The sequence below is a fragment of the Stegostoma tigrinum genome, chromosome 36 (assembly GCF_030684315.1).
Source record: "Stegostoma tigrinum isolate sSteTig4 chromosome 36, sSteTig4.hap1, whole genome shotgun sequence".
NCBI classification, from domain to species: domain Eukaryota; kingdom Metazoa; phylum Chordata; class Chondrichthyes; order Orectolobiformes; family Stegostomatidae; genus Stegostoma; species Stegostoma tigrinum.
In genome coordinates this window covers 5383899-5411514 of record NC_081389.1, presented here as the reverse complement: position 1 = coordinate 5411514, position 27616 = coordinate 5383899, and the positions used below count along the sequence as shown (strand labels likewise).

Sequence of the window (27616 nt, the reverse complement as noted above, 5' to 3'; positions counted from 1 at the left end):
TTATCTGTCCATTCTGTAAGTCCACTGATGCATAATTCTTCTTTACAGCCTTCTAAAGGTTTGCTTCAGTATTATGGACAGCAATCTAAAAGCAGTTGACCCCCTAAACTATAAACAGTGTTGCACAGGATGATTCCCACTCTGGTGAAAATAAGGCTCTTTCAGGCTAGCAGTCTATTTTTTTTTCCACAAAAAACAGGCGTCTACCTGTTAATTCACAACAGCTCATTGCTCTGATGATATCAAGACATGCAAACACATTGCGTCTTTTATGTTGTAAAAAGCACACAAAACTTCACAGAACAAATTCATCAGATAATGTTTAACACAAAGTCACAGAGGCAGATATTAACACAGATAACAAATAGTGGCATGAAAGAAGTAATTTTTTTTAAGGAGCACCTTCAAAGGACAGCAAGAGGGTGTGGTGGAGAGGTTTAGAGAAGAAATTCCAGAACTTGGGGTCAGGTAGTTGAAAGCTAGTAATCCAAGAGCCCAGCCTAATGCTCTGTGGGAGGGTGAGTTGCAGTTTCATATCCCACTTTGGCGGCTGGTGGAATTGAAGTTTGGTCAATAGATCTGAAGTTATACATCTAGTCTCAGTGATTGTGAGCATGAGAAATAACATGAATTGTTTGAAAAACCCATCTAGTTCACAAATGCAGTGGAGGAAACTTGCCGTTCTTACCTCATCTGAACACAAGACTCCAGACCCACGTCAATGTACTTGACTCTAAATTGCTCCCTGAATTGGTTGAACAAAGGCAACAAGGAGTTGCCACTAAATGCTTTGAAAATCGGGGATGTGGAAGGGGCCAGAATTGGAGGAACTCAGCAATCTTGGAGAATTGTAAGGCTAGAAGAAATTAGGAGATGTGGAGGAGGTGAAGGCATGGATGAGTTTCAGCATAGAGAAGATGGGACAGCTAAAGAAGTAAAAGATTTGACATCTTAAATGTACAGGTTGCCATGGTGTTGCAGGATCACGATGTGAAGTATTGCTGATCGTTCTTCCTTGATTCACACTGAAACTGAACCGTGATATTACCTGCAGAGGGAGGGGAAAATGTTCCAACTGGAGCAGAGGTGGTAGAATAAAATAGCCTGTGTTCAGAATAAATCAGTTATTTCTTGTGAAAATGAAGCATGAATTGCTTTTTAAAAAGTGTGTAATCTTTTATTCATAACCAAAAAATTTAAAAATATACTTTGATGGGAGATGTTTTTAGTTCTTTCTGTGTAAACTGCCTTCGACTACAACTGGAAACTCGTAATTCTATCCTATTTTTACTTATTTATGGGATGAGAGCATTGCTGGCTAGGCCAGCATTTAATGCCCATCCCTGAATGACAGTCAACCGCATTGCTGTGGAGACAGTAAAGACTGCAGAGGCTGAAAGCTAGGATCAATAAACAAGGAGCTGGTAAAGCACAGCCTGTCAGATGGCATCTGAGAAGCAGGCAAATCAACATTTTGGGCCAAAATCCTTCGTCAGGACATTGTGGGTCTGGAGTCCAGCCCTAGCTCTGTGCTGGTATATCATACTTGAGTAAAGCCATGACTTAATGGTGTGATTTGACCTTTTTTCTCAGGTCTAGCTTGGCTGGTTATTCCCAGGACTTCACTGTCTTTCCAGCTGGGCTCTCTACACTTTCAGAGCTGGAGGCTTTTTGTGATACTGTGTTCAATACCCAGTCTATCCTCTGCATTGATTTTTGCTGTAGGGATGCCTGAGAGTCCCAAGTACTTGATTCAGGTAAGAATGTATCATTCTTTAACTTTGGCTGTATTTGCATGCACTCACAAATGGACATTTATTATGGATCTGCCGTGATTAAAACTCCTGTGTAATTATAAAATTTCTTTCTGTTTTCTTGTTGGTTTGACTTTTGATCATATGTTTATACCAGTGTTTATTTAATGAAGCTTTAAAGTGGAGGTCTGTTATTATCTAAAACTTTGGAGTTGCAGGCCGTGGTCAGTAGGTGATGCTGTGGAGAGTTTCAGAACACTTACAAATAATGAAGGTAACATATCAAGTGACCATGGGCAAAGGCAGAGAGCTCTTAGCCTTAGTTTTCGAACCATGGTAAAGTTAGTGGTTGTCTGTTTTGTTCGATAATACTTTCTGTCAAATCTTGGGTTGTGGGAAACATTGACATGATCTGTTGTCCTGAGAAGGCCCTTCTCCATGAATCTTTGCAGTACGCATCGTGAATGTTCCCCCAATACCCATATTGGATGATATTCCGGCTGGTCCCAGGAATGAAAGATTTGTCATATGGTTGAGGTCTCTGGATCTGTACTCAGCTGAGTTTTGAAGGGTAAGGGGCGATCTCATTGAAACTTACAGAATACCAAGAGGCCTGGATAGAGTGAATGTGGAGAAGACGTTTTCACTAGTACGGGAGACTAGGACCATAGATGCAGCCTCAGAGCGATAGGACAAACCTTTATAACGGATATGAGGAGGAATTTCTTCAGGCAGAAGGTGGTAAATCTGTGGAACTCATTGCCATAGTTGGTTGTGGATGCTAAGACATTGAGTGTGTCTAGGACAGAGGTAGAGGTTCTTGATTGTAAGTCGATCAAGGATTACAGGGAGAAGGCAAGAGACTGGGATTGAAAAACACATCAGCCATGATCAAATGTTGGATCAGACCCAATGGGTCAAATAGCCTAAATCAGCTTGCATATTTTATGGCCTTATGGTGTTATAATCTACTTCATGGAAAGACTGAAACCATTGATTTTACTCCCTACTCCAGACTCCACTTCTGAGCTACCAACTGCATTCCTGTCGCTGGCAATGATCTGAGAATACACTTTGCTGTTTGCAGCCTTGGTATCACATTTGATCCTAAGCTCAGCTTTTCATCTGCTATTCCTGCCAACATTAAGACTGGCCATCTTCACTTGAGTGCCATCATGCAACTTCACCCTGTTTCAGCCCATTGTTGATGAAATCCTCATTTGTGTCTTTGTTATCTCTAGACTGGACTTATCCAGCACAATCCCGGTTGATCTCCCACATTCTGCTCCATAAATGATCATACAAAACTCTGCTGCCTATGATGTTGCAGCAACTCCTGTTTCCCAAACCTCTCTGTACTTGCTGATTTCCATTGGCTCCAAGAAATTCTGGTGTGTGTTTTCAGATCCTCCATGGCTGACCCCTCCCTGTTTTTGTAATCTGAGCTCCACAGAACTCCAGTATATAAGCAGTCCTCTAATTCTGGCCTCTGCTACATTGCTGATATTAATTGCTTCACTATTGTAGCTTGTGCCTTCACTTTCAAGACAGTAATGTCTGGGATTCACTCCCTACCCCTCCCTATCGTTTTTTCAAAAAGAACTCCTTAAAATCTCTTTGAACAAACTTTTAGCCGTATGACTTCATATTTCTTCTGCTGTTCGGCATCATAGTTTGCTTTATAATATTTCTTCAAGATCCTTAGAATGTTTCATTGCACCAAAGACACTATGTTAATGTTCTTGAGTAGATTTGTAGCTCTGGTTGTGGATGCTGTGTTGGTCGCTTAGTTCACCAACGTTTCATTACCCTGCTGGGTTACATCATCAGTGCAGCCTCTGATGAAGCGCTGTTGTGTTTTCCCACCTGGTATTTAGATATAAGACTAGACGAGGATGCGACCATGGTGTCCTATGATGTTACCGCCCTATTCACATCAATTGACATACCATTGGCAAGAGAAGCACTAACAACACTACTGAAGGAACCAGACCCCAGTACACCATCTCCACAGGCAACATGCTAAAATTATTGGACCTATGTCTCACAACTCACTTTACCCTTCATGACCAAATCTATGAACAAACCAACTGGACACCCATACGGCCACCTGTCTCTGGTCTAATAGCAGAAGTGGTGATGCAGAGACTTGAAAGCATAACCCTCCGCAAATCCAACCTGTGGATCTGATATGTGGACTGCACTTTTGGTCATCATCAAACAGACTAAACTAGAGGAGACTAATAAACAACACTCTCACCAGCATCAAATTCACTAGTGAAGAAGAACAGGACAAATGGCTCCCACTCTTAGACATCATGGTAGAATGCAGGTCCAATGGGGAATTTCTGACGCAGGTACACAGAAAGGCCACACACACGGATCAAGTCCTTAATTTCAACTGTAACCAAGTTTTATAACTATATCAACTATAACTCAACAAAGTTGTGTGAAAATACTATTTAAGCAAGCGACAACCCAATGCAGCAACCTGGAACTATACCAAAACAAGGAAGAATGCCTCTACCAAGTATTTAAGGACAATGGATACTCGAACAGCTGGGTCCGACAATGTCTATCACACAAACAACAACATGAAGATACAGTACACCTTGATGTACTTATCACATTACCGAACTGACGCCAAGACTCTTACAAACATTGGGCATCAGAGTGGCACACAAACCTATGTCAATCTTATGCCAACTGCTGACTCGAGCCACAGACCCCTTACCCACTATGAACAGAACCAACATGATATACAAGATTCTAAGCAAGGACTGCAACAAACATTGGACAGACAGAGAAGGAAACTGGCCACAAGAATACATAAACACCAACAGCAACAAAAAAAAAATGACCAGTACTCACTCTTCTCCATTCACGCGGATAAGGAGAACCACCAGTTCAGGATCAGGATCAGGACAACATCAGAATCCCAGGACTGGCCAAACAGAGACAAGTATGGGAATTCCTAGAGGCTTGGTTCTCCACCAGAAGCCTATTGACGAACATGTAGAATTAGACCCTATATATACGCCACAATGTAAAAAAGCTGGAAATGAGGTAATCAACTCCAGTGGACCCCAGAGTTTAAATACCAGGCGGGAAAACGCAACAGCACTTCATTGAAGGCCACACTGATGATGTCATGAGCAGGGTAATGAAACATCTGCTAACTAACAAACCAGCTTGGCAAGCGAACCAACCACATCACACTATTTTAATATTTATTTTAGTAGTAACTATGAAGGAAAGAACATGTGTCTCCAAGTCAGGATGGTACGCTACTTGAGAGTCAGTGGTGTCCCCTTGGCCTTGCTGTTTTATCTTCCGTGTTGATAGCTGTTGATGTGGAACATGTTATCAAAGTAAAGATATGAGGTCAATTACAGCAGTCAGCTCCTGTACAATGAATCAATCCATTCAGTGTGAATGTTAAACCTTGTATTTGCTTTTGTTCTTTCAGATACATATCAGTCTCTCTAATGAGACCTTTTCTCACTCATTTTTACTCAAAGGTGGAGGGCCTTTACCACAGATACAATAAACAAACCATAAAATGGAATTGACTTCTTACAATCACTAATTTCATAGAGCATGGAATTTGTTGCGTTTTCAATGAACAGAACAGGGTGATGTTTGAATCATTAGCTTGCGTCTCCGCATCACTTGTCCGGTATCATTACCATCTTGTTATGCGTGAAGATCCATTTCCTGATTTCCTTTCAAATTTGTCAAGCTCAAATTTTAAAACTTTTTTGCCTTGTTTTAGAGTCCACACTGGGGGAAGGTATTTTTCCCCCAGTATGTTTTCTCTATCCATCACATTGACTCCTTTAATCACCATAAATGCCTCCATTAAATTGGCTCTATAATCTTCAAGGGAAAAGGAAACATCAGGGAGATGAAGAAAACAGGTAGACAATGCTTTTATTTAAAAGCCTGATGCACAGTCTCTCTGTGTGGACATTCCCTTCTATAGAGGGGCATACAATGTAAAATTTGCTTGAAGGAAGTTAGAATGGGTATTAAACACCAAAGGTGAATCTCATGGCCACACTCATAATACACCCAGGAACATGGATGAAAAATTATTAGTGAGATTCAGATTGTTTCATGGTGTAAATGATACATGGTATTGAAACCTTGAAGAAAATCTAGGTGTGGTAAAGAGGAAAAGTGTTCAACAAAGTGAAATTCAGAGCTGACCTTGGAGAAACCTATGTGGGAGGGCTCACAGCAGGGGACCAGCTAAGTGGATAGTTTTTAAGTGTAGCCTTACAATTCATCAGTGTTTACTGTGGAGAAGGATATGGAAATACTAGAACATGGAGAATTAAACAGTGATATCTTGAAAAATGTCCTTATTACAGAGGAGGTGGTGCTGGATACCTTAAAATGTATAAAAGGTGGATAAATCCCAGAGGCTTGACCAGGTGTACCCTAAAACTCTGGAAAGCGAGAGCAGTGTTTGTTGGGCCCCTTGCTGAGATAGTTGTATCATCGATAGCCACAGATGAGCTGCTGGAAGACTGGAGGTTGGCTAATGTGGTGCCACTATTTAAGAAAGGTGGTAAGGAAAAGCCAAGGAGTGTCGCTGAACAAAGAGACCTTGGCGTGCAGGTTCACAGCTCCTTAAAAGTAGAGTTGCAGGTAGATAGGATAGTGAAGAAGGTATTTGGCACGCTTTGCTTTATCAGTCTTGCATTGAGTATAGGTGTTGGGAGGTAATGTTGCAACTGTACAGGACATTGGTTAGGCCACTTTTGGAATACTGTGTGCAATTTTTGTCGCCCTGCTATAGGAAGGATGTTGTGAAAGTTGAAAGAGTTCAGAAAAGATTTACAAGGATGTTACCAGGCTTGAAGGATTTAAACCATAGGGAGAGGCTATTTTCCCTAGAGTGTCGGAGGCTGAAGGGTGACCTTATAGAAGTTTGTAAAATTTTGAGACGATTTGTAGCTCAGGTTGAGGTTCTGGTTGTGAGTTTGCTCGCTGAGCTGGAAGGTTAGTTTTCAGACGTTTCGTCACCATTCTAGGTAACATCAGTGAGCCTCCGACGAAGCGCTGGTGTTATGTCCCGCTTTCTATTTATCTGGTTAGGTTTCCTTGGGTTGGTGATGTCATTTCCTGTTCTTTTTCTCAGGGGATGGTAGATTGACTCCAAATCAATGTGTTTGTTGATGGAGTTCCGGTTGGAATGCCATGCTTCTAGGAATTCTCGTGCATGTCTCTGTTTGGCTTTTCCTAGGATGGATGTGTTGTCCCAATCAAAGTGGTGTCCTTTCTTATCTGTATGTACGGCTACGAGTGATAGTGGGTCATGTCATGAACATCAACTAGCCACAAAATGACATGACCCACTATCACTCGTATCTTTACATACAGATAAGGAAGGACACCACTTTGATTGGGACAACGCATCCATCCTAGGACAAGCCAAACAGAGACATGCACGAGAATTCCTAGAAGCATGGCATTCCAACCGGAACTCCATCAACAAACACATTGATTTGGAGTCAATCTACCATCCCCTGAGAAAAAGAACAGGAAATGACATCACCAACCCAGGAAAACCTAACCAGATAAATAGAAAGCGGGACATAACACCAGCGCTTCGTCGGAGGCTCGCTGATGATGTTACCTAGAATGGTGACGAAACGTCTGAAAACTAATCTTCCAGCTCAGTGAGCAAACTCACATCCAGAAGTTTGTAAAATCATGTGGGGCATGGATAGGGCAAATAAACAAGGTCTTTTCCCCAGGGCTGGGGATCCCAAAAGTAGAGGGCATAGATTTAAAGTGAGAGGGGAAAGATTTAAAAGGGACCTAAGGAGTGACTTTTTCATGTAGAGGGTGGTGTGTGTATAGAGTGAGCTGTCAGAAAGTGCTGGACGCTGGTACAATTACAGCATCTGAACGGCATCTGGATGAGTATATGAATAAGAAGGTTTAGAGAGATATGGGCCAAATACTGGCAAATGGGATGAGATTTATTTAGGATATCTATTTGAAATGGACGTGTTGGACGAAGGGTCTGTTTCCATGCTGTACATCTTTATCACTCTATGACTTGATTTTAACCATTAGAATGGAACTCCGAACATATAATAATCATATTATCATTTCCTGTTTATATTTACTGTGGCCAAGATAGGGAGGTTTTGATACTGAGCAATGAAATCTTTCTTGCTTCAGGTTGGAGTCATGCACTTTAGGTTAAATCACAACCCAGCAGGGAATACATTAAAGCTCCCATTATTCTGACTTAAGAACAAAAGAGCTCCCTACAGCATCATTGTGGCATTTTTCTCAAGCTGTGGGCTGTTAATGAAATATTTGTGAAATCGTTGTCATTGACATTGACATTGACACGAACATATGAGATATAGGCCTATCCCCAAAACAGATTGAACTGATAGACTGTTTTGTGACTAGGGGCCGTGTGCTGATATTAGAGCCCCACTATTCCTGGGATTGTCACAACGGTAATGATTCAATCAAAATTCCCATTTTACATGTCTGATAGAATCAGGTTAACAGAAAGCTCAGAATAAACAAATAAGTTCTAGCCACAGGTAAACAAAACCAAGACCCAACAACATTTAACCCCAGAGATAGTAGGATCTGCAGATGCTGGAGAATCTGAGATAACAAGGTGTAGATCTGGACGAACACAGCAGATCGGGTAGCATTGGAGGCGCAGGAAGGCTGCCGTTTCAGGCCTTGACCCTTCTTCAGAAATGGGGGAGGGGAAGGAGATTCTGAAATAAATGGGGAGAGAGGGGATGGCGGATAGATGGATAAAGGAGAAGATAGGTGGAGAGGAGATAGATAGGACAAAGAGGCGGGGTTGGAGCCAGTAAAGGTGAATGTAGGTGGGGAGTTAGGGAGGGGATAGGTCGGTCCAGGGAGGACGGACAGGTCAAGGAGGCGGGATGAGGCTAGTGGGTAGGAGATGAGGATGGGGCTTGAGGTGGGAGGAATGGTTAGGGAGGTGCGGTCAATCTGGGCTGGTTTTGGGATGCGGTTGGGGTAGGGGGAGATTTTGAAGCTTGTTAAGTCCACATTGATACCATTGGGCTGCAGGGTTCCCAAGTGAAATATGAGCTGCTGTTCGTGCAACCTTCGGGTGGCATCATTGTGGCAATCCAGGAGGCCCAGGATTGACATGTCATCCAAGGAGTGGGAGTGGGAGGGGGAGTTGAAATGATGCACGACTGGGAGGTGCAGTTGTTTGTTGCGAACCGAGCATAAGTGTTCCACAAAGCGATCCCAAGCCTCCGCTTGGTTTCCCGACGTAGAGGAGGCCAAAACGGGAACAGTGGATACAGTATACCACATTAGCAGATGTGCAGGTGAACATCTGTTTGATGTGGAAGGTCTTTATAGGGCCTGGGAATGGGGTGAGGGAGGAGGTGTGGGGCGGCGGGGTGGGGGGTGGGGGGGGGGGGGGTGTGGGGGGAGATGTAGCACCTGCTGCAGTTGCCAGGAAAAGTGCCGTGGGTGGTGGGGAGTATGGAGCAGACAAGGGATTCACGGAGAGAGTGGCCCCTCTGGAAAGCAGATAAGGGTAGGGAGGGAAAAATGTCTTTGGTAGTGGGGTCAGATTGCAGATGGTGGAAGTGCCGGTGGATGATGCGTTGGATCTGGAGATTGGTGGCGTGGTATGTGAGGACAAGGGGGATCCTGTTTTGGTTGTTATTGTGTGGAGGGGGTGTGAGGGATGAGTTGTGGGAAATTGAGAGACACGGTTGAGGGTGTTTGCAACCACTGGAGGGAAAGTTGCAGTCCTTGAAAATCGAGGACATCTGGGATGTCTGGTAGTGGAATGCCTCATCTCGGGAGCAGATGTAGCAGAGGCAAAGGAATTGGGAATAGGGGATGGCCGTTTTGCAGGAAGGTGGGTGAGGGGAGGTGTATTCTAGGTAGCTGTGGGAGTCGGTGGGCTTGAAATGGATATCGGTTTCCAGGCGGTTGTCAGAGATGGAGACAGAGAGGTCCAGGAAGGAGAGAGAGGTATCAGAGATGGTCCAGGTGAACTTAAGGTTGAGGTGGAAGGTATTAATGAAGTGGATGAACTGTTTGAGCTCCTTGTGGGAGCACGAGGCGGAGCTGATACAGTCATCGATATAATGGAGGAAGAGGTGGGGATAGGGCCAGTGTAGCTTTGGAAGAGGGATTGTTCCACATATCCTACAAAGAGGCAGGCGTAGCTTGGGCCCATGCGGGTTTGCATGGCCACAAATTTTGTCTGTAGGAAGTGGCAGGAATTGATGGAGAATATGTTGAGGGTGAGGACGAGTTTGGCTGAGCGAATGAGGATGTCAGTGGAGGGGGACTGGTTGGGCCTGCAGAACAGGAAGAAGCAGAGGGCCTCTAGGCCATCTGCATGGGGAATGCAAGTGTATAGGGACTGATATCCATATCAGAAATGGGGTGTTGGGGACCAGGGCATTCGAAGTTCTGGAGGAGGTGGAGGGCATGGGTGGTGTCATGGATGTAGGTGGGGATTTCCTGGACCAATGGGAGAAAATGGAGTCGAGATAGGTGGAGATAGGTTCAGTGGGGCAGGAGCAGGCAGAGAGAATGGGTCGACCAGGGCAGCCTGGATTTTGGGAAGGAGATAGAAATGGGCATGCAGGGTTGGGGGACGATGAGGTTGGAGGCTGTGGGTGGGAGGTCACCTGAAGTGATGAGGTTGTGGATGGTTTGGGAGAGGATGGTTTTGTTGTCGGGGGTGGGGTCACGGTCAAGGTGGAGGTGTTGGAGAGCTGGCGTCTGGGCTCGGCAATGCAAAGGTCAGTTCGCCATACTACAACGGCGCCTCCCTTGTCCATGGGTTTTCTGGTGAGGTTGGGATTGGAGCGGAGGGCTGCACGTTCTGCTGGGGAGAGGTTGGAGTAGGTGCAGGGGTGGAGAGGTTGAGATGATTGATGTCATGACAACAGTTGGAGATGAAGAGGTTAAGGGAGAGTAGAAGGTCTTGGGGTGGTGTCCAGGAGGATGGGGTGTGTTGGAGGCGGGAGAAAGGGTCAGTAGGGAGAGGATTAGGCTCATGATTAAAGAAATCAGCGCGGAGGCGGTGGCAGCGGAAATACCATTCAACGTCAAAACATGAGTTGTATTCGATGTTTGGGCGGCGGGGGGGATAAAGCTGAGCCCTTTACTGAGGACTGACTGTTTGCCCTTAGTAAGGGGGAGGTCGGGGGGTATGGTGAAGACCCAGCAGGGGTGGGTGCTACAGTCTCCTCTGGAGCTTCTGGTTGTGGAGGTGGTGAGTGGAGCGACGTCGGTGTCAGCGGTGGGCGGAGTGGCATACGCCGGTAAATCCTGGATGTTGGTGGCAACAGCGTCCTCAATGTCTGTGGTGTCAGCCTCGGAAATGCAGGCGGTGGCGTCAATGGCATTCACTGTATTGGAAGTGGCGTACCGGGCAGTGGCGGATGTGAATTCATCCGTGGGTGCTCCGAAGGTGGCTACGTGGCCAAGAGCAGTGGACACATGGTGGAGAAGGTCCCAGGTAGATTTGCAGGCGCCTGTAAGTTTAATGTACTTACGGTTTTTAGTGTCCAATAAAGCCGAGTAGAATTGTGAGTTCAGGTTGTGGATCTTGCGAAGAATAAAAAACAGGAGAGGTCCTTTGCTGGTCTGGGGAGATAGAGGGTCTGAGCTGGGGTAGACTTAATTGTAGTATCAGGAGATGGCGGCACATTGCTGTGAGTGAGTGTTTCAGGAGTTGCAGGGAGAAACACTTATGAAGGATATGTTCTGAATGTAGCAGTCGTCGCGTTTGGGACCAAATTGGGAAGGCTTAAATGTAAGTATCATCTCTATAAATGTAAATATCATCCCTAACGGACTACAGTCTACATTTAAGCCTTCCCAATTTGGCCTCCTACCATCCCTCGACCTCTTCATCTCCAACTGCTGTTGCGACATCAATTGCCTCAACCTCTCCACCCCTCTCACCCACTCCAACATCTCCCTCACAGAACATGCAGCCCTCCACTCCAATCTCAACCTCACCATAAAACCCGCAGACAAGAGAGGTATAGTTGTAGTGTGGCAAACTGACCTTTGCATTGCTGAGGCCAGGAGCCAACTCTCTGACACCTCCTCCCTCTGCCCCCTTGATCATGACCCCACCCCCGAACACCAAGCCATCATCTCCTAAACCATCCACAACTTCATCACTTCAGGTGACCTCCCACCCACAGCCTCCAACCTCATTGTTCCCCAACCCCGCACGGCCCGTTTCTATCTCCTTCCCAAAATCCACAAACCTGACTGCCCTGGTTGACCCATTGTCTCCGCCTGCTCCTGCCCCACTGAACTTATCTCCACCTACCTCGAGTCCATTTTCTCCCCCTCGGTCCAGGAACTCCCTGCCTACGTCCGTGACACCACCCACACCCTCCACCTCCTCTAGGACTTCCAATTCCCCGGCCCCCAATACCTCATCTCTACTATGGATGTCCAGTCCCTATGCACTTGCATTCTCCACGCAGATGGCCTAAAGGGCCTCTGTGTCTTCCTGTCCCACAGGCCCGACTAGTCCCCCTCCACTGACATCGCCATCCGCTTAGCTGAACTCGTCCTCAATCTTAACAACTTTTCCTTCAATTCCTCCCACATCCAAGAGACAAAGTGGGGGCCATGGGTATCTGCATGGGCCCAAGCTATGCCTGCCTCTTTGTAGGATATGTGGAACAATCCCTCTTCGAAAGCTACGCTGGCCCTATCCCCACCTTTTCCTCCGTTACATGGATGACTGTATCAGTGCCGCCTGGTGCTCCCACAAGGAGCTGGAACAGTTCAACCACTTCACCAATACCTTCCACCCCCTTAAGTTCACCTTAATTTCACCTGGACCATCTCTGCTACTTTTCTCTCCTTCCTGGACCTTTTTGTCTCCATCTCTGGCATCAACCTGGAAACCGACATCCACTTCAAGCCTACCGACTCCCACAGCTACCTAGAATCCATCTCCTGTCACCTACCTTCCTGCGAACAGGCCATCCCCGTCCCCAATTCCTTTGCCTCTGCTGCATCTGCTCCAGAGATGAGGCATTCCACTCCCGGACATCCCAGATGTCCTCGCTTTTCAAGGACCGCAATTTTCCCTCCACAGTGGTTGAAAATGCTCTAGACCCTGTCGCTCGCATTTCCTGCAACTCATCCCTCACACCCGCTCCACACAATAACAACCAAAGCAGAATCGCCCTCGTCCTCACGTATCACTCCACCAACCTCCGGATCCAACACATCATCCTCTGACACTTCCACCATCTGCAATCTTTCCCCACTACCAAAGACATTTTTCCATCCCTGCTCTTATCTGCTTTCCGGAGGGACCGCTCTCTCCGTGACTCCCTTGTCTGCTCCATACTCCCCACAAGCCACACCACCCCTGGCACTTTTCCCTCCAACCGCAGGAAGTGCTACACCTCCCACCTCACCCCCGTCCCATGGCCCTATGAAGACCTTCCATATCAAACGGATGTTCACCTGCACCTCTACTATTGTGGTATACTGTATCTGCTGTTCCCGTTGTGGACTCCTCTATGTTGGGAAACCAAGCGGAGGCTTGGGGACTGCTTTGTGGGACACCTACGCTCGGTTTGCAATAAACAATCACACCTCCCAGTCGCGTACCATTTCAACTCCCCCTCCAACTCCTTGGATGACATGTCCATCCTGGGCCTCCTGGATTGCCACAACGATGCCACCCGAAGGTTGCAGGAACAGCAGCTCATATTTCACTTGGGAATCCTGCAGCTCAATGGTATCAATGTGGACTTCACAAGCTTCAAAGTCTCCCCCCACCCCCGCCACCCCACCACCAACCGCATCCCAAAACCAGCCTACCTCATCCCCACTCCCTAACCATTTCTCCCACCCTTCTCTCCGACCCACTAGCCTCATCACACCTCCTTGACCTGTCCGTCCTCCCTGGACCAACCTAGCCCCTACCTAACTCCCCACCTACATTCACCTTTACTGGTTCCAACCCCACCTCTTTGACCTGTCTATCTCCTCTCCACTTCTCCTTTATCCATCTTCAATCTGCCTCTCCCTCTTTCCCTATTTATTTCAGAATCCCCTTGCCCTCCCCCATTTCAGAAGAAGGGTTAAGGCCCAAAACCTCATCTTTCCTGCTTCCCTGATGCTGCTTGGCCTGCTGTGTTCATCCAGCTGTACACCTTGTTATCTCAAATTCTCCAGCATTGGCAGTTCCTACTATCTCTGTCCAAAAATATTGGTATTATGGTGGAGGAAAGCAATGCAGAATCATGGTACGATAGCACCAATCTAAAGGAGTTAATAAGACAGTCCCTTTGCTTCCTAGGACCTTCTGTTCTTCAATTTCTTTTTTCAGGTTCTTTCATTTCTTTGCAGGAAGTGAAGGGTGATTGGTACACCAATTATAAAGTCTTTTGGGTTATTGGTTGAAGGCAAACCTTGAAGTAACTAGTGAGAGAGAATAACTGGCTTTCTTTAGACTGGTAGAAGAGATGGAACCTATTTCTTTAGCTGTCCAGAGACCTGCCAGCCCCTTCCCATCTTTAACACTCAAGCTATCCACTTTCACAGGGGAATTTCAGAGAATTGTCATCAGGCTGATGGCTTTCTGGCATCCACAACTGTTCACAACCACCCAGTATCCTGTTTCTGGACAAATCATGTACCCCATTGCCATAGTGTTTCATCTCTTCTTCCTCACTGTTTGTTTGCATAGTAACAGTGTAAACATAACTCACAATGAGTTCCAGTAACATGTCTGTAAAAGTGCTGGAACTCTTTCCACAGTCCTTTTCCCATTTTCTTCCTTAATCAAATGTAAAGAAATGGTTTGAGAATTGTCAAACTGATTTCATTTATAACTCTTCACAATAAGCAATTCAAAGACTGTTGAACTTTTAACTTATTCATGTATTTTCCAAGTTTAAACTACAAAAGACTTTAATTTTAACTATCACTTCTTCTTAATTTTTCTACTTATTCTATGAAATCATGCTTAACTTCTTATCTCTTGTTTATCTTACTACTTGTACCTAAGTCTTTTTCGTACCTAGGTACCTTCGTACCTAAGATGATGCTGCTATACCCTTTTCACGGTACTCCTGTACTTGAGTGTATGTAACAATAAAATCTAAATCTAAAATCAAAATCAAACTTTAGAAGAAATTACCACATTACCATTGGCTTAGCTCCAAGAAGGAGAGGCATTAGCATTGACATATTGCCATGTCAAACTGTGACCCACTTTCCATCAGCAAATCAAAATGGGATGCTGACCAGTGACTTCGAGTAACTGCACCAACAGTTAATTTTGTTTTGAAGTGCAGTGAATATAGTCAAACTGCTGCCAGAGGTTAGGGGCCCAGCAAAGAAATCTACTGAACAGTAACTGTATGTCTTTGAGAGTTTTCACTTTTTGAAATTGATTAGCTGAATGATTAAATGGACTGAGACGCAATGATTTGCAAAATCATTTTGCAAGTGATTGGTGTTTTAAAAATAATTATCAAAGTCCTCATTGAAGAGCAAAATTCTTGGCCAGTGGTCCTTTGTTTTCCATGCTGCAGAAGTCTGCATCAGTGCGAATTGATACTTGTGTTTTATGTATTCAATGCAACTGGAAAGATGACAGCTGCTGATATTTCTGGGCTTGTAATCGTGAATAGGGTGGCAGTGGTGTGGCAGCCAGCCGAGCTCTTCCAAGGTGCTGTCTAGTCTGTATGTAAATTGAGCAGAAAATTCATTTTCAAAGAGTGGCTATTTATATTCAGTCAGCAGATGGTGCTCGTTCAGCCCATCCACAGCTCTGGCTTCTGCCTCTTTGACGCAACCAAGCAACAGTATGTAGCAAGTTACTTCTATGCATTTTGTTTTGTAATTGAGGGCACTTGGGAAGCCACCATTGGTATAATGAAATAAGGAATGATCCTCACTGCTGAAAGTTTAAAAGTTTCCCTAAAAGGTTGTGAATGTAAGGGGTTACTATTGGAGAATGCAGAACTGGGATTGATGGTTTTGGTTCAGTAAGGAATCCACAATAAATTGATAAAATTGATTTGAGGAACTGCCTGGTTGCAATTTAGAATGATGGAATTGGCTTGAGAGCCTGAATGGCTCTATACCTTCCTATTCAGAGACAATTCAGCATTCTCCAGCTCTCATATGAATTGAGACACAAAACCTGGGCTGGGTAGCCTCAATAGAAGTAACGTTTCAAGCAGGGTCCTGATGAAAGGTCACCGACCTGAAATATTAAATCCATTTAGCTCCACAGATGCTGCCAGGCCTGCTGAGTTTGCAGTTTTGTTTTCATTCTTGTTTCAGAATTCCAGCACCTACGGGATTTTGATTTTTGCCCAGAGTAGACAATGAGCAATGTGTAGAGTTGCAGGAGTCTAATTCACTCATTCATTGGATGTGGGATCGCTGGTGCTAGTGAGCTGCAGTCCATGTGGTACAGGTGCACCCAGAATGCTGATGAGTAAATGATTCTGGTGTTTTGATCCAATGACAGTGAAGGAATTGATGTCCTGTCCTGCTTCTGCACATATAAAGTTGCCATTATCTGTTTATTTTTGAGAAGCAAATATTTCCTTGAAATGAACTCTGTTTGTTTCTCCTGTGAGTGCATAGTTTTTAGAAGGTGACCTTTTGTGGGCCTTCGCCAGATCGAGCATCTTCGTGTGTTGCTGCACCTGGCTTTTAAGCCTTTGATACATTAGCTCAGCTGTGTTTCCAGTAATCAGTGCAGCCCAACTACACTAAACAAAATTCCTATCCACAGCCCTCAAAGACACTTTTGGAAAAAAAACCCTAGCAGAAGGTATTTCTGTCTACCTCGAGAAAACCCTTCTAGCCAATCCTTCAAGCACTAACTGTCCTGCATGTGGCAGATCATGAATTAGATTCATCAGCCATATTAGAATTCATTGAATCGAAGTGGGAGCAAGGGACGATCTATATTGGAGAAAAAAGAAATGGTCCAACAATAGTGGAGAAATCAGTTTGAACAAAAGACAATTAAGGTAGCTCTGGAGTGTCCTATTATAGTAAGGCAAGGCAATAAATCCTGGTCATTCAACATTGTTGGATGCTACCTGTGCTTCTCACCTGTGTAGGAAGTTGGTAGGTTTTAGTCCCACCTCATAGTCTTGAGCATGAAATCCAGGCTGACACTCCAATGTGTTGCTAAGACATTAAACTGAGGTCTTGCTGTCCTCTCATGTAGGTGGTGAAGATCTCACAACATTGTTTGATGAGCAAAGGAATTATTTTAAGTGCTAGCCAATTTCATAGAATCTTAGAATCCCTAAGAAGCAGGCCATTCGGTCCATTGAATCCACAGCAACCTTCCAAAGAACATCCCACCTAAACCCACCCTATCCCTGTAACTCTGCATTTCCCATGGCTAACCCACCTAGCCTGCACATCTTTGGACTATGGGAGGAAACCAGAGTTCCTGGTGGAAACCAACACAGATGCAGAGAGAATGTGCAAAGTCCACACAGACTGTTGTCCAAGGGTGGGTCACCACATCTAATAAAAAGATTATTGTTCATTCTTCCATTGCTGTTTGTGATAATTTGCATAGAACAAGCTAACTACTGCTTTTCCTATATTACAACGATGACCTGACATAGTCGCAGAAGTGCAAAAATTCAGCAAAACTCCTTGTGCAACACATTTCAGACTTGAAACTATTACTATCTATAAGGACAAGGGCAGCAGATACATTGGAGGCACAGCCTTCCAAGCCATTTTGCTTTGGATCCATATTGCTGTTTCTTCAGTGTCACTGGGTCCAAATTTGGAATTTTTTCCCTTATAGCATTGTGGGTGTCCCTACAGATCATGGACTGCAGCAGTTCATGAAGGAAGCTCAGCATCTTCTCAAGGACAGTTAATGGTCAATAAATCCTGGCTTAGTTAGCAGCTCCCATGTTCTGTGAATTATTTTAAAAGAAATATATTTCAAAAGTAGTTCATCAGCCATTTAGCATGCAGATTTTGATAGGAGGAACACGGCGATCACATTATTTGGCAACTATGGGATTAGGTTGAATCAAAGCATGAAGGATCTTGGTGCAACTAATCTGATCACTAAAACTATACCTCAAGTTCTGTAAATAAAACACCCAAATCCCACACTGGGCTATTTTTCTTGAAGGATACATTTTAAAAAGTAGGAAAGTTGAGCCACAGCTGTATCCAGCCTTAGTTTAGTCCAAACATACAGTAGTGCATGTGTTTATGACTGCTGTGTTACAAAAAAGATACAGAAGCACTAGAATGTATACAGTGAAGACTTACAAGCTTGATACCAAAAATACATAGTTCTCAGGCAACGGTTGACAGACTTGGCCATTTTGATTTGCAAACACATGGCTGAAGGGTGACCTAATAAGGTCCAAAGGAGGAAGTTGCTGGGGCCTTGAGGGAAATCTTTATATCCTCGCTGGCTACGTGGGAGGTTCCGGAGGATTGGAGAATAGCCAATGTTATTCTTTTGTTTAAGAAGGGTGGCAAGGATAATCCAGATAGTTACAGGCTGGTGAGCCTTACGTCAGTGGTAGGGAAATTATTGGAGAGGATTCTTCGAGACAGTATTTACTTCCAATTGGAAATCAGTGAGAGGCAACATGGTTTTGTGAAGGGGCGGTCACGTCTCACTAACTTGGTTAAGTTTTTTGAGGAAATGATAAAGACGATCAGTGAGGGTTGGGCAGTGGATGTTATCTACATGGACTTCAATAAGGCCTTTGACAAGGTCCATCATGGCAGACTGATATGTAAGATCAGAGGTGAGCTTGCAAGATGGATAAAAAACTGGCTCGGTTATAGAAGACAGAGGGTAGTAGTGGAAGGATGTGTTTCTGAATGGAGGGCTGTGACTAGTGGCATTCCTCAGGGGTCAGTGTTGGGACCTTTGCTATTTGTAATATATATATAAATGATTTGGAGGAAAATGTAAATGGTCTGATTAGTAAGTTTGCTGATGACACACAGGTGGGTGGCATTGTGGATAGCGATGAGGACTGTCAAAGGATGCAGCTGGATAGAGATTGGTTGGTGGTTTGGGCAGAGATGGCAGATGGTGTTTAATCTGGAAAAATGTGAGGTAATGCATTTTGGAAGGTCTAATTCAGATGGAAAATATACAGCAAATTGCAGAACCGTTAAGCGTACTGAAAGGCAGAGAGATCTGGGTGTACAAGTACACAGGTTAATGAAAGTGGCGACGCAGGTGGAGGAGGTAGTTAACAAGGCATAAGGAATGCTTGCCTTTGTCAGCTGGGGTATTGACTTTAAAAATTGACAGGTAATGTTGCAGCTTTGTAGAACCTTAGTAAGGCCGCATTTGGAATATTGTGTTCGATTCTGGTCGCCACAGTAGCAGAAGGATGTGGTGGCTTTGGAGAGGGTACAGAATGTATTTACCAGGATGTTGCCTGGTATGGAGGGCATTAGCTATGAGGAGGTTGGAGAAACTTGGGTTGTTCTCACTGGAACAATGGAGGTTGAGGGGCAACCTGATAGAAGTCTACAAGATTAAGAAGGGCATGGACAGAGTGGACAGTCAGACGCTTTTTCCCAGGGTGGAAGAGTCAGTTACTAGCGGGTATAGGTTTAAGGTGCGAAGCAGGTTTTTTTCCTAGAGGGTGGTGGGTGCCAGGAACTCCTGCCAGGGGAGGTAGTGGAAGCAGATACTTTAGTGAATTTTAAAGGGCGTCTTGACAAATACATGAATAGGATGGGAATAGAGGGATACAGTACCCAGAAGGGTAGGGGGTTTTAGTTGTGATGAGCAGCATGTCGATGCAAGCTTGGAGGGCTGAAGGGCATGTTCCTGTGCTGCAATTTTCTTTGTTCTAAAGATTTAGATAGAGTGGAAGCATAGAGGATTGTTCTCCTTTGGGGAAGAGCATAACTAGAGGCCAACAATATAAGACCATCACCAAGAATTACAAAAGAGAATTCAGAAGAAAGTGCCTTATCTGAAGATTAGTAAGAGTGGGAAACACTCAATCACAAGGAACAGTTGAAGTGAATAGTGTGGTACATTGAAGTAGGGGCTAGATGACATTTGGTGGGAGAAGGGAGTAGAGGTTTATGATCATAGATTTCAATGAGGAAAGATGGAAGAAGGCTCAAGTACACCATAAATACCAGCATGAACTGGTTGGGCTGAATGGCCTTCTCTGTGCTATATATGTTATACTACTCTATGTAAAGTACTTCAGCATGTCCTGAATTTATTGGAAGGTGTGACATAAATATGTTCCTTTTGCCAATTAATCTGGGAAAAGAGTAATCCCTTTACTCCTCATCAGTTCACTCGGTCATCCTTTCGAGATTGGCTGGGATGCACAGAATAGCAGCAATCACCAAGACCTACCTCGCGGTTTACTCTCTCAGTTCAGTATTCAGGGCACGTTGTAGCATGGACTCTGTAGGTAATAGAGTAAACAGTGGAAGAGAGGTGTCCCAAACGTCTGGAACTTGAACAAAGGGTTAGAAGCAAAAAGAAACAGCAGATGCTAACACTAATGCAGGTAGACAAACAGGACGCTGGAAGAACACGGCAAACCAGGCAGCATCCGGAGGAAAGGAGCAGTCAATGTTTCAGGTATTACCCTTCTTCAGGATTGGGCAAGTTGGTACCTTCACTTGATTTTTGGCAATTATGATAGGAAAGAGAGCCTTGTATTTCTGAAGCAAATTGCAGTACCTCATCCCTAAACAAAGAAGACCATGTTTTGAATCCAAGTTGGTGTTGTAATATAGAAAATACGGTGGCCAACTAGGAGCTGCAAGCTGTCTCAAATATAATGTGACATGAAATTGAAACTTGCATTGATTTGGCATTTTTAACAATGACTAGTCATCTCATTCTTCAGACACTGTAGTACAAATGTAGTCTATTATAATGTAGAAAGTGTTGCAGTTAATGTGCATGATGCAAGCTCCCATAAACAGCATGATGACAGTGACTGTTTGTTTGTGCTGTAGATTGAGGAATAAATATTGACCAGGGCACCAGGCATCACCCACCTCCCTCGGCTTCGAAAAGGTGAGGTTTATTTGATGTCCAGTTGAGAGGCAGACAGGATCTCAGATCAGATTCTCACTGAATTGACAGCATCTCGGACAGTACCGCACTCCCTTCATGCAATACCGGACTGTCAGCAAGACTTTGTTTCAGTCTTTTTACCAACAGATGATAGATTTGACCAATGATGTTCAATCCAGATGGCTAATATCTGTTGTACTGTCAGCCAACTGTGCGATCTATATTACTGAATTCTTGCTAATAGCTTTGCTTACTTAATTATATAGTCTGTTTGTTTTACCAGAGTGCTGCACTCAAACTTTCAAGGTACATCCAAATTATAAAAGTATAACTTACAATCTCTGGTAGGAAAAGCCGAGTTTGCACTATGAAGGATCAATGTTTGACATTTGTAAGCTAAAAATATAAATTTGAGTGATCAGAATAAATATTATTCAGTTGGCTGCTTTTGCCATGAATTCGGCTCTTTTCACATAGAGTGCGATGAGTCATTCCTGACTCATGAATATTTGACAAGCCCATGCTATCTTGTCAAATCCTCCCTTTGTTCAAAGTCAGCCATTTTAACAATGGCTTGTTCCTATTAACACTTTCGTTTCCTGTCTTGTCCCTGTGAAAACATTTGTTGTTCCTGTTGCAATACTGTGGCATGATGATAGCACAAATTTGGGTTGTTCCCTGAGCAGACGGTCAAAGTCATTTGCAGATCATCACTAACAAACAGCAACACACAATTTGACTGGAAGTGAGAAGAGCACTACCCGTCAGATCCTTTATGCATGCCTGGTCTCTGTGCCACTGCATTCTGCCCTCAAAGCAACTGGGTGAGTGGCAAGGTTAAGGGGTGGAGGGAGTCTGATGGTGTAGTGACGGTCACACATCTGCTGGAATGTGCCTTTGCAAAGGAATTCTGGAGAAAGATAGTAGCAACTGCAGATGCTGGAGAATCTGAGGTAACGAGGTGTAGAGCTGGATGAACACAGCAGGTCAAGCAGCATCAGAGGATCAGGAAAGCTGACATTTCGGGCCTAGACCCTTCTTCAGAAATGGGGGAGGGGAAGGGGATTCTGAAATAAACAGGGAGAGAGGGGGAGGTGGATAGAAGATTGAAAAAGGAGAAGATAGGTGGAGAGGAGACAGACGGGTCAAAGAGGTGGGGTTGGTGCCAGTAAAGGTGAGTGTGGGTGGGGAGTTAGGGATAGGATAGGTCAGTCCAGAGAGGTCAGGAGGGTGGGATGAGGCTAGTAGGTAGGAGATGGGGGTGGGGTGTGAGGTGGTAGCGGGGGATAGGTGGAAGGAAGGACAGGTTAGGGAGGCGGGGACAAGCTGGGCTGGTTTTGAGATGAGTTGGGGGAGGAGAGATTTTGAAGCTGGTGAAGTCCACATTGATACTATTGGGCTGCAGAGTTCCCAAGCGGAATATGAGTTGCTGTTCCTGCAATCTTTGGGTGGCATTGCTGTAGTCCTCCCTAAAGGGCTCATCTTTATCCCCCTATGCCCAAACATTGAATACAGCTCATGCTTGGATGTTGAACGGTATTTCCGCCTCTGCGCTTACTTCCTTAATCGTGAGCCTAACCATCCCACTACTGACCCATTCTCCTGCCTCCAACACACCCCCTCATCCTGGACACCACCCCTAGGCCTCCTACCCTCCCTCAATCTCTTCATCTCCAACTGCAGTCGAGACATCAATCGCCTCAACCTCTCCACCCCTCTCCCCCACTCCAACCTCTTCCCCCACACAATGTACAGCCCTCCGCTCCGTCTTCTCCAATCCCAACTTCACCATAAAACCCGCGGACAAGGGAGGCGCTGTTGTAGTATGGCGCACTTACCTCTATATCGCTGAGGCCAGGCGCCAGCTCTCTGACACCACCACCTACTGCTGTTTTGATCATGACCCCACCCCCCACACCCAACCACCAAACCATCATCTCCCAACCATTCACACCCTCATCACCTAAGGTGACCTCCCACCCACAGTCTCCAACCTCATCGTTCCCCAACCCCGCACCGTCCATTTCTGTCTCCTTCCCAAAATCCACAAACCTGACTGCCCTGGTTGACCTATTGTCTCCACCTGCTCCTACCCCACTGAACTCATCTCTACTTATCTCGACTCCATTTTCTCCCCATTGGTCCAGCAACTCCCCACCTACATCCATGACACCACCCATGCCCTCCACCTCCTCCAAAACCTCCAATTCCCTGGTCCACAACAGCTCATCTTTACCATGGACGTCCTGTCCCTGTACACTTGCATTCCCCGTGCAGATGGCCTAAAGGCTCTCTGCTTCTTCCTGTCCTGCAGGCCCGACCAATTCCATTCCACTGACGCCCATATCCGTTTAGCTGAACTCGTCCTCACCCTTAACAACTTCTCCTTCGATTCCTCCCACTTCCTATAGACAAAGGTGGTGGCCATGGGTATCCACACGGGCTCATGCTATGCCTGCCTCTTTGTAGGTTACGTGGAACAATCCCTCTTCCGTACCTACACTGGCCCTAAACCCCACCTCTTCCTCTGTTACATTGATGACTGTATCTGCGCTGCCTCGTGCTACTACGAAGAGCTTGAACGGTTCATCCACTTCACCAGCACTTTCTACCCCAATCTTAAGTTCGGCTAGACCATCTCTGATACCTCTCTCTCCTTCCTGAACCTCTGTTTCCACCTCTGGAAACCACCTGGATGCGAATACACATTTCAAACCAACCAACTCGACTCCCACAGCTAACTAGAATACACCTCCTCCCACCCACCTTCCTGCAAAAATGCCATCCCCTATTCCCAATTCCTTCGCCTCCACCATATCTGCTCCCAGGATGAGGCATTCCATTCCTGAACATCTCAGATGTCCTCGTTTTTCAAGGACTGCAACCCACCCTCCCCCGCCAAGTGGTTGAGAACACCCTCGACCATGTCTCTTGCATTTCCCACAACTCATGCCTCACACCCGCTCCCCACAATAACAACCAAAACAGAAACCTCTTCGTCCTCACGTACCATTGTACCTACCTCCGGATCCAACGCATCATCCTCCCACACTTCCACCACCGAAGAGATTTTTCCCTCCCCACCCATATTTGCTTTCCGGAGGGACCACTCTCTGTGTGATTCGGATTGTCCGCTCCACACTCCCCTTTAGCCCCACCACAACTGGCTAATGTGGTATACTGTATCCGCTGTTTCAGTTGTGGCCTCCTGTACATCAGGGACACCAAGCGCTTGGAGACCGCTTTGCAGAACACCTACACTCGGCTTGCAACAAACAACTGCACCTCCCAGTCGTGAACCATTTCAAGTCCCCCCCCAACTCCTTGGAAGATATGTCCATCCTGGGCCTCCTGCACTGCCACAACGATGCCACCCGAAGGTTGCAGGAACAGCAACTCACATTCCGCTTGGGAACCCTGTAGCCCAAGAGTATCAATGTCGACTTAACAAGCTTCAAAATCTCCCCTCTCCCCACTGCATCTCAAAACCGGTTCAGCTCGTCCCCGCCTCCCTAACCTGTTCTTCCTCCCACCTATCCCTTCCTCCCACCTCAAGCCCCACCCCCATCTCCTACCTACCAGCCCACCCCCTTGAACTGTCTGTCCTCCTTGGACTGACCAATCCCCTCCCTAACTATCCATCCACACTCACCTTTACTGGCTCCATCTCCGCCTCTTTGACCTGTCTGTCTCCTCTCCACCTATCTTTTCCTTTATCCATCTTCTATTCACCTCCCCCTCTCTCCCTATTTATTTCAGAATCCCCTTCCCTTCCCCCATTTCTGAAGAAGGGTCTAGGCCTGAAATGTCAGCTTTCCTGCTCCCCTGATGCTGCTTGGTCTGCTGTGTTCACCCAGCTCTACACCCTGTTATCTCTGGAGAAAGATGTAGTGGTTTTAGCCAAGGTTTGTCCCAAGCTGCTCCATGACGCAGGTTTCTGTGCTCTACAGTCTGTACCCCAGGGCACACACCAAGGCAAACATCGATTGCATGTAAAGGGCCGTAAACTCATTGAAAAATGCTCTTTAGGTTGCCTGAAACCTCTTGGTCTTCCAGTTCAACGAGTTGACCCTGATTGAGTGTTGCAAACTGGTACATTCTAAAGTCTAGGACTACGCGCTGAGGGCTGCAATAAAGGTTGGGCACCTGCTGTCAGGGCGAGGTAGGGAAAGGTCGCCGTCTAAGGTCTTTCTGCCAAAGTGCAATGGGAGTCTGTTCAGTTATTGGACCCTCTTATGTGAAGAATGTGTTGCATGGCTTTTGGAATTGTTGGGAGAGTCAAACTCCAATGTTTGTTTGTTCTCTACATGAAAAAACTACACAGAACCAAACTGCTCTCATGACGATATTTGTATATGAAGATTATTTATGAATAAAGTATATTTTTGAAATAAAATTAATTATGATGGCACAGATAAAGGGAACAACCTGCCTTTAACCAGTACCTTTCTGGTGCTTACAGGTGTGTTCTCAGACCAAAAGAATGACTCAAAGCCAGAGGAGAAATCAGCGTTACTGATTACAGCTCGGTTAAAGAAGTTAGCATCTTAAAGTGGGAAAGAGGTTTGGAAAGAATTTCAGAGCTTGAGGCCAAGGTTACAGTGAACATAGAAAGCAGAGGATTCACAAGGGGCAGGCTGGAGGAGTGCAAAGTTCCGGGACTATTTATATGTTTGGAGGCGGTCGCGGATGTCTGGAGTGCCATTTGCTGCAATCCAGGTTTGAACATCAGACTAGATTTAAAAAAATCAACTTTCTTTTTAAAATTTTGTTGATTATCAGAATTTCTTTTCTCAAAATCATACCATCATTTCTGAATGCAGAAAACAAATTTGCATTTATATAGCACCTTTCAAGTATTTGCAGCCAGTTAAACAATTTTGAAGAATAGTCCCTATTGGAATGTTGGAAATCCCTTAAGCAATTTGTGTAAAGCAAGCTCCCACAAACAGTAGCTACCATACAATCTGTGGTTGATGTTGGTTGCATGATGAGTGTTGCATTTTGGTTGGGGTGGCTATGTGGTTAGTACTGCTGCCTCACAATGCCAGGGATCTGGGTTTGATACCACCCTTGGGTGCCTGTCTGTGCGCTGTTTGCACATTCTCCCATGTGCATGCATTTCCTGTGGGTGCTCTGGTTTCCTCCCACAATCCAAAGATGTGCAGTTCAGGTGAATTGGCCATGCTAAATCGCCCTGTGGTGTGCAGGTTAGGTGGAATAACCATCGAAAACATGGGGTTACAAGGATGGGCTGGGTCTGGGTGGGATGCTGTTCAGAGGGTCAGTGCAGACTTGATGAGCTAAATGGCCTCTTTCCACACTGTAGGGCTTCAGTGATTCTATGATGAATAGTACATAAGGAACCATCTGGGTAGGTAACTACACTTCTTCAGAATAATTATCTTTTATACCCATCTATAAGTACAGAGTTTAAAGAACCTAAGTTTAATGCCACTTAAACTTAATGCTTACATCTTTGAAATACAAGACAGTCAGTGGTATTTTGGCTGATCTCAATTTTTCAGAGGGTAGAATCTGGGAGGCCAGTCAAGAATGTGTAGAAGTAATCATGTTTGGAGGCAAGATCACAGTAGCATGTGAACTAAGGTGAGGACAAAGCCAGATATCAAAGTGGAAGTAGCAGCATTAGTGCTAACACTGATTCATAGTCAGGAGTTCATTTTGGGGCCACTAAGCTGTGAACAATTTAAGTATTGGGGGAAATGGGGAGTTAGAAGCCAGGGAATTTGCATGAATTAACTTTTAAATTCACAGATTAAATGCAAAATGACATCCACTGAGGCCGCCATGTCATTATTGTCACTGGTTCTCCTAGTTCGGCTCAGTAGGTGCAGTAACACAGTGTTGGAAAAGGAGGAAGGCCATGGTGGGAGTAGACTTCTCCTGACTGCACCATTCAGCTGAGCTCCTGGAATGATTTAGGCTTTCCACAGTGTAGGCACCACTGATCCTCTGCACTAGTCTGGCAAAAGTCAGAGACATAAACATTCGTTGCTAAGGTGACTACCACAGAGTGCTTTCTATGAGTTTGGCTGGATGTGGCACAACTCGGCTATCTCCTTACTGCTGAAGCAGAGCTTTTGCAAGAGTCAACTGATAGATGAATTCAGTGGAGTCTGTAGTTGATGAATGTGACAATCTTTTGATTCAGAGGCAAGAATGCGACTCACTGAGCCACAACTAGAGGTGCAATGTTTTCATTCAGTGTCTTATCTTTCCAAAATGCCTTCGGGACATTTGTTATTGTACTTTGATCCCTAATGAAGGAAGCTTTCTGAACAAAAGGGTTTCAAGTTGAAAATATGGAATAGAAATTGTAGAGAAGTGACTCAGACAAGGCAGACAAATTAACTTATTTTAGAATTCATTCTATTCATGACAATTGTTCTGCTGTAACGTGTAGCCACTGGCTTCGAAATGCCCTAACAAATGCCACGAGTTCGATATGTTTCTTTATCTTTTGGAACTGCACAGAAATTTATTTCCACCCTTCTACTTTGTGCCTTTCCAATGTTATTGATTGAGCACTCTGACTTTTGGAAGGTGGCCAATTGTCACCACTGCTATTCCAGTCACATCCATTAACTAGAGCAGACACCTCTGAACTCGTCTATGGGATGACTGTAGCAAAAGCTTTGCTTCAGCAGTAAGGAAATAGCTGAGTTGAGTCAAATCCAGCCAAAGTCCTGGGAAAGCACTCCATGATTGTCACCTTAGTAATGAACGTTAATGTCTCTAG

General features: G+C 45.1%; 1 protein-coding gene across 4 annotated transcripts in view; it reads left to right on the top strand.

Annotated features, from left to right (window-relative positions):
• sv2 (synaptic vesicle glycoprotein 2) overlaps positions 1-27616 on the top strand; it is an 82132-nt gene that overhangs the window by 30175 nt on the left and 24341 nt on the right. For all 4 annotated transcript variants that reach the window (XM_048520891.2, XM_048520890.2, XM_059640121.1 and 1 more), the window contains exon 6: positions 1594-1757. In XM_048520891.2, the coding sequence (XP_048376848.2) occupies positions 1594-1757 (164 nt within the window). The remainder of the gene's footprint in view (positions 1-1593; positions 1758-27616) is intronic.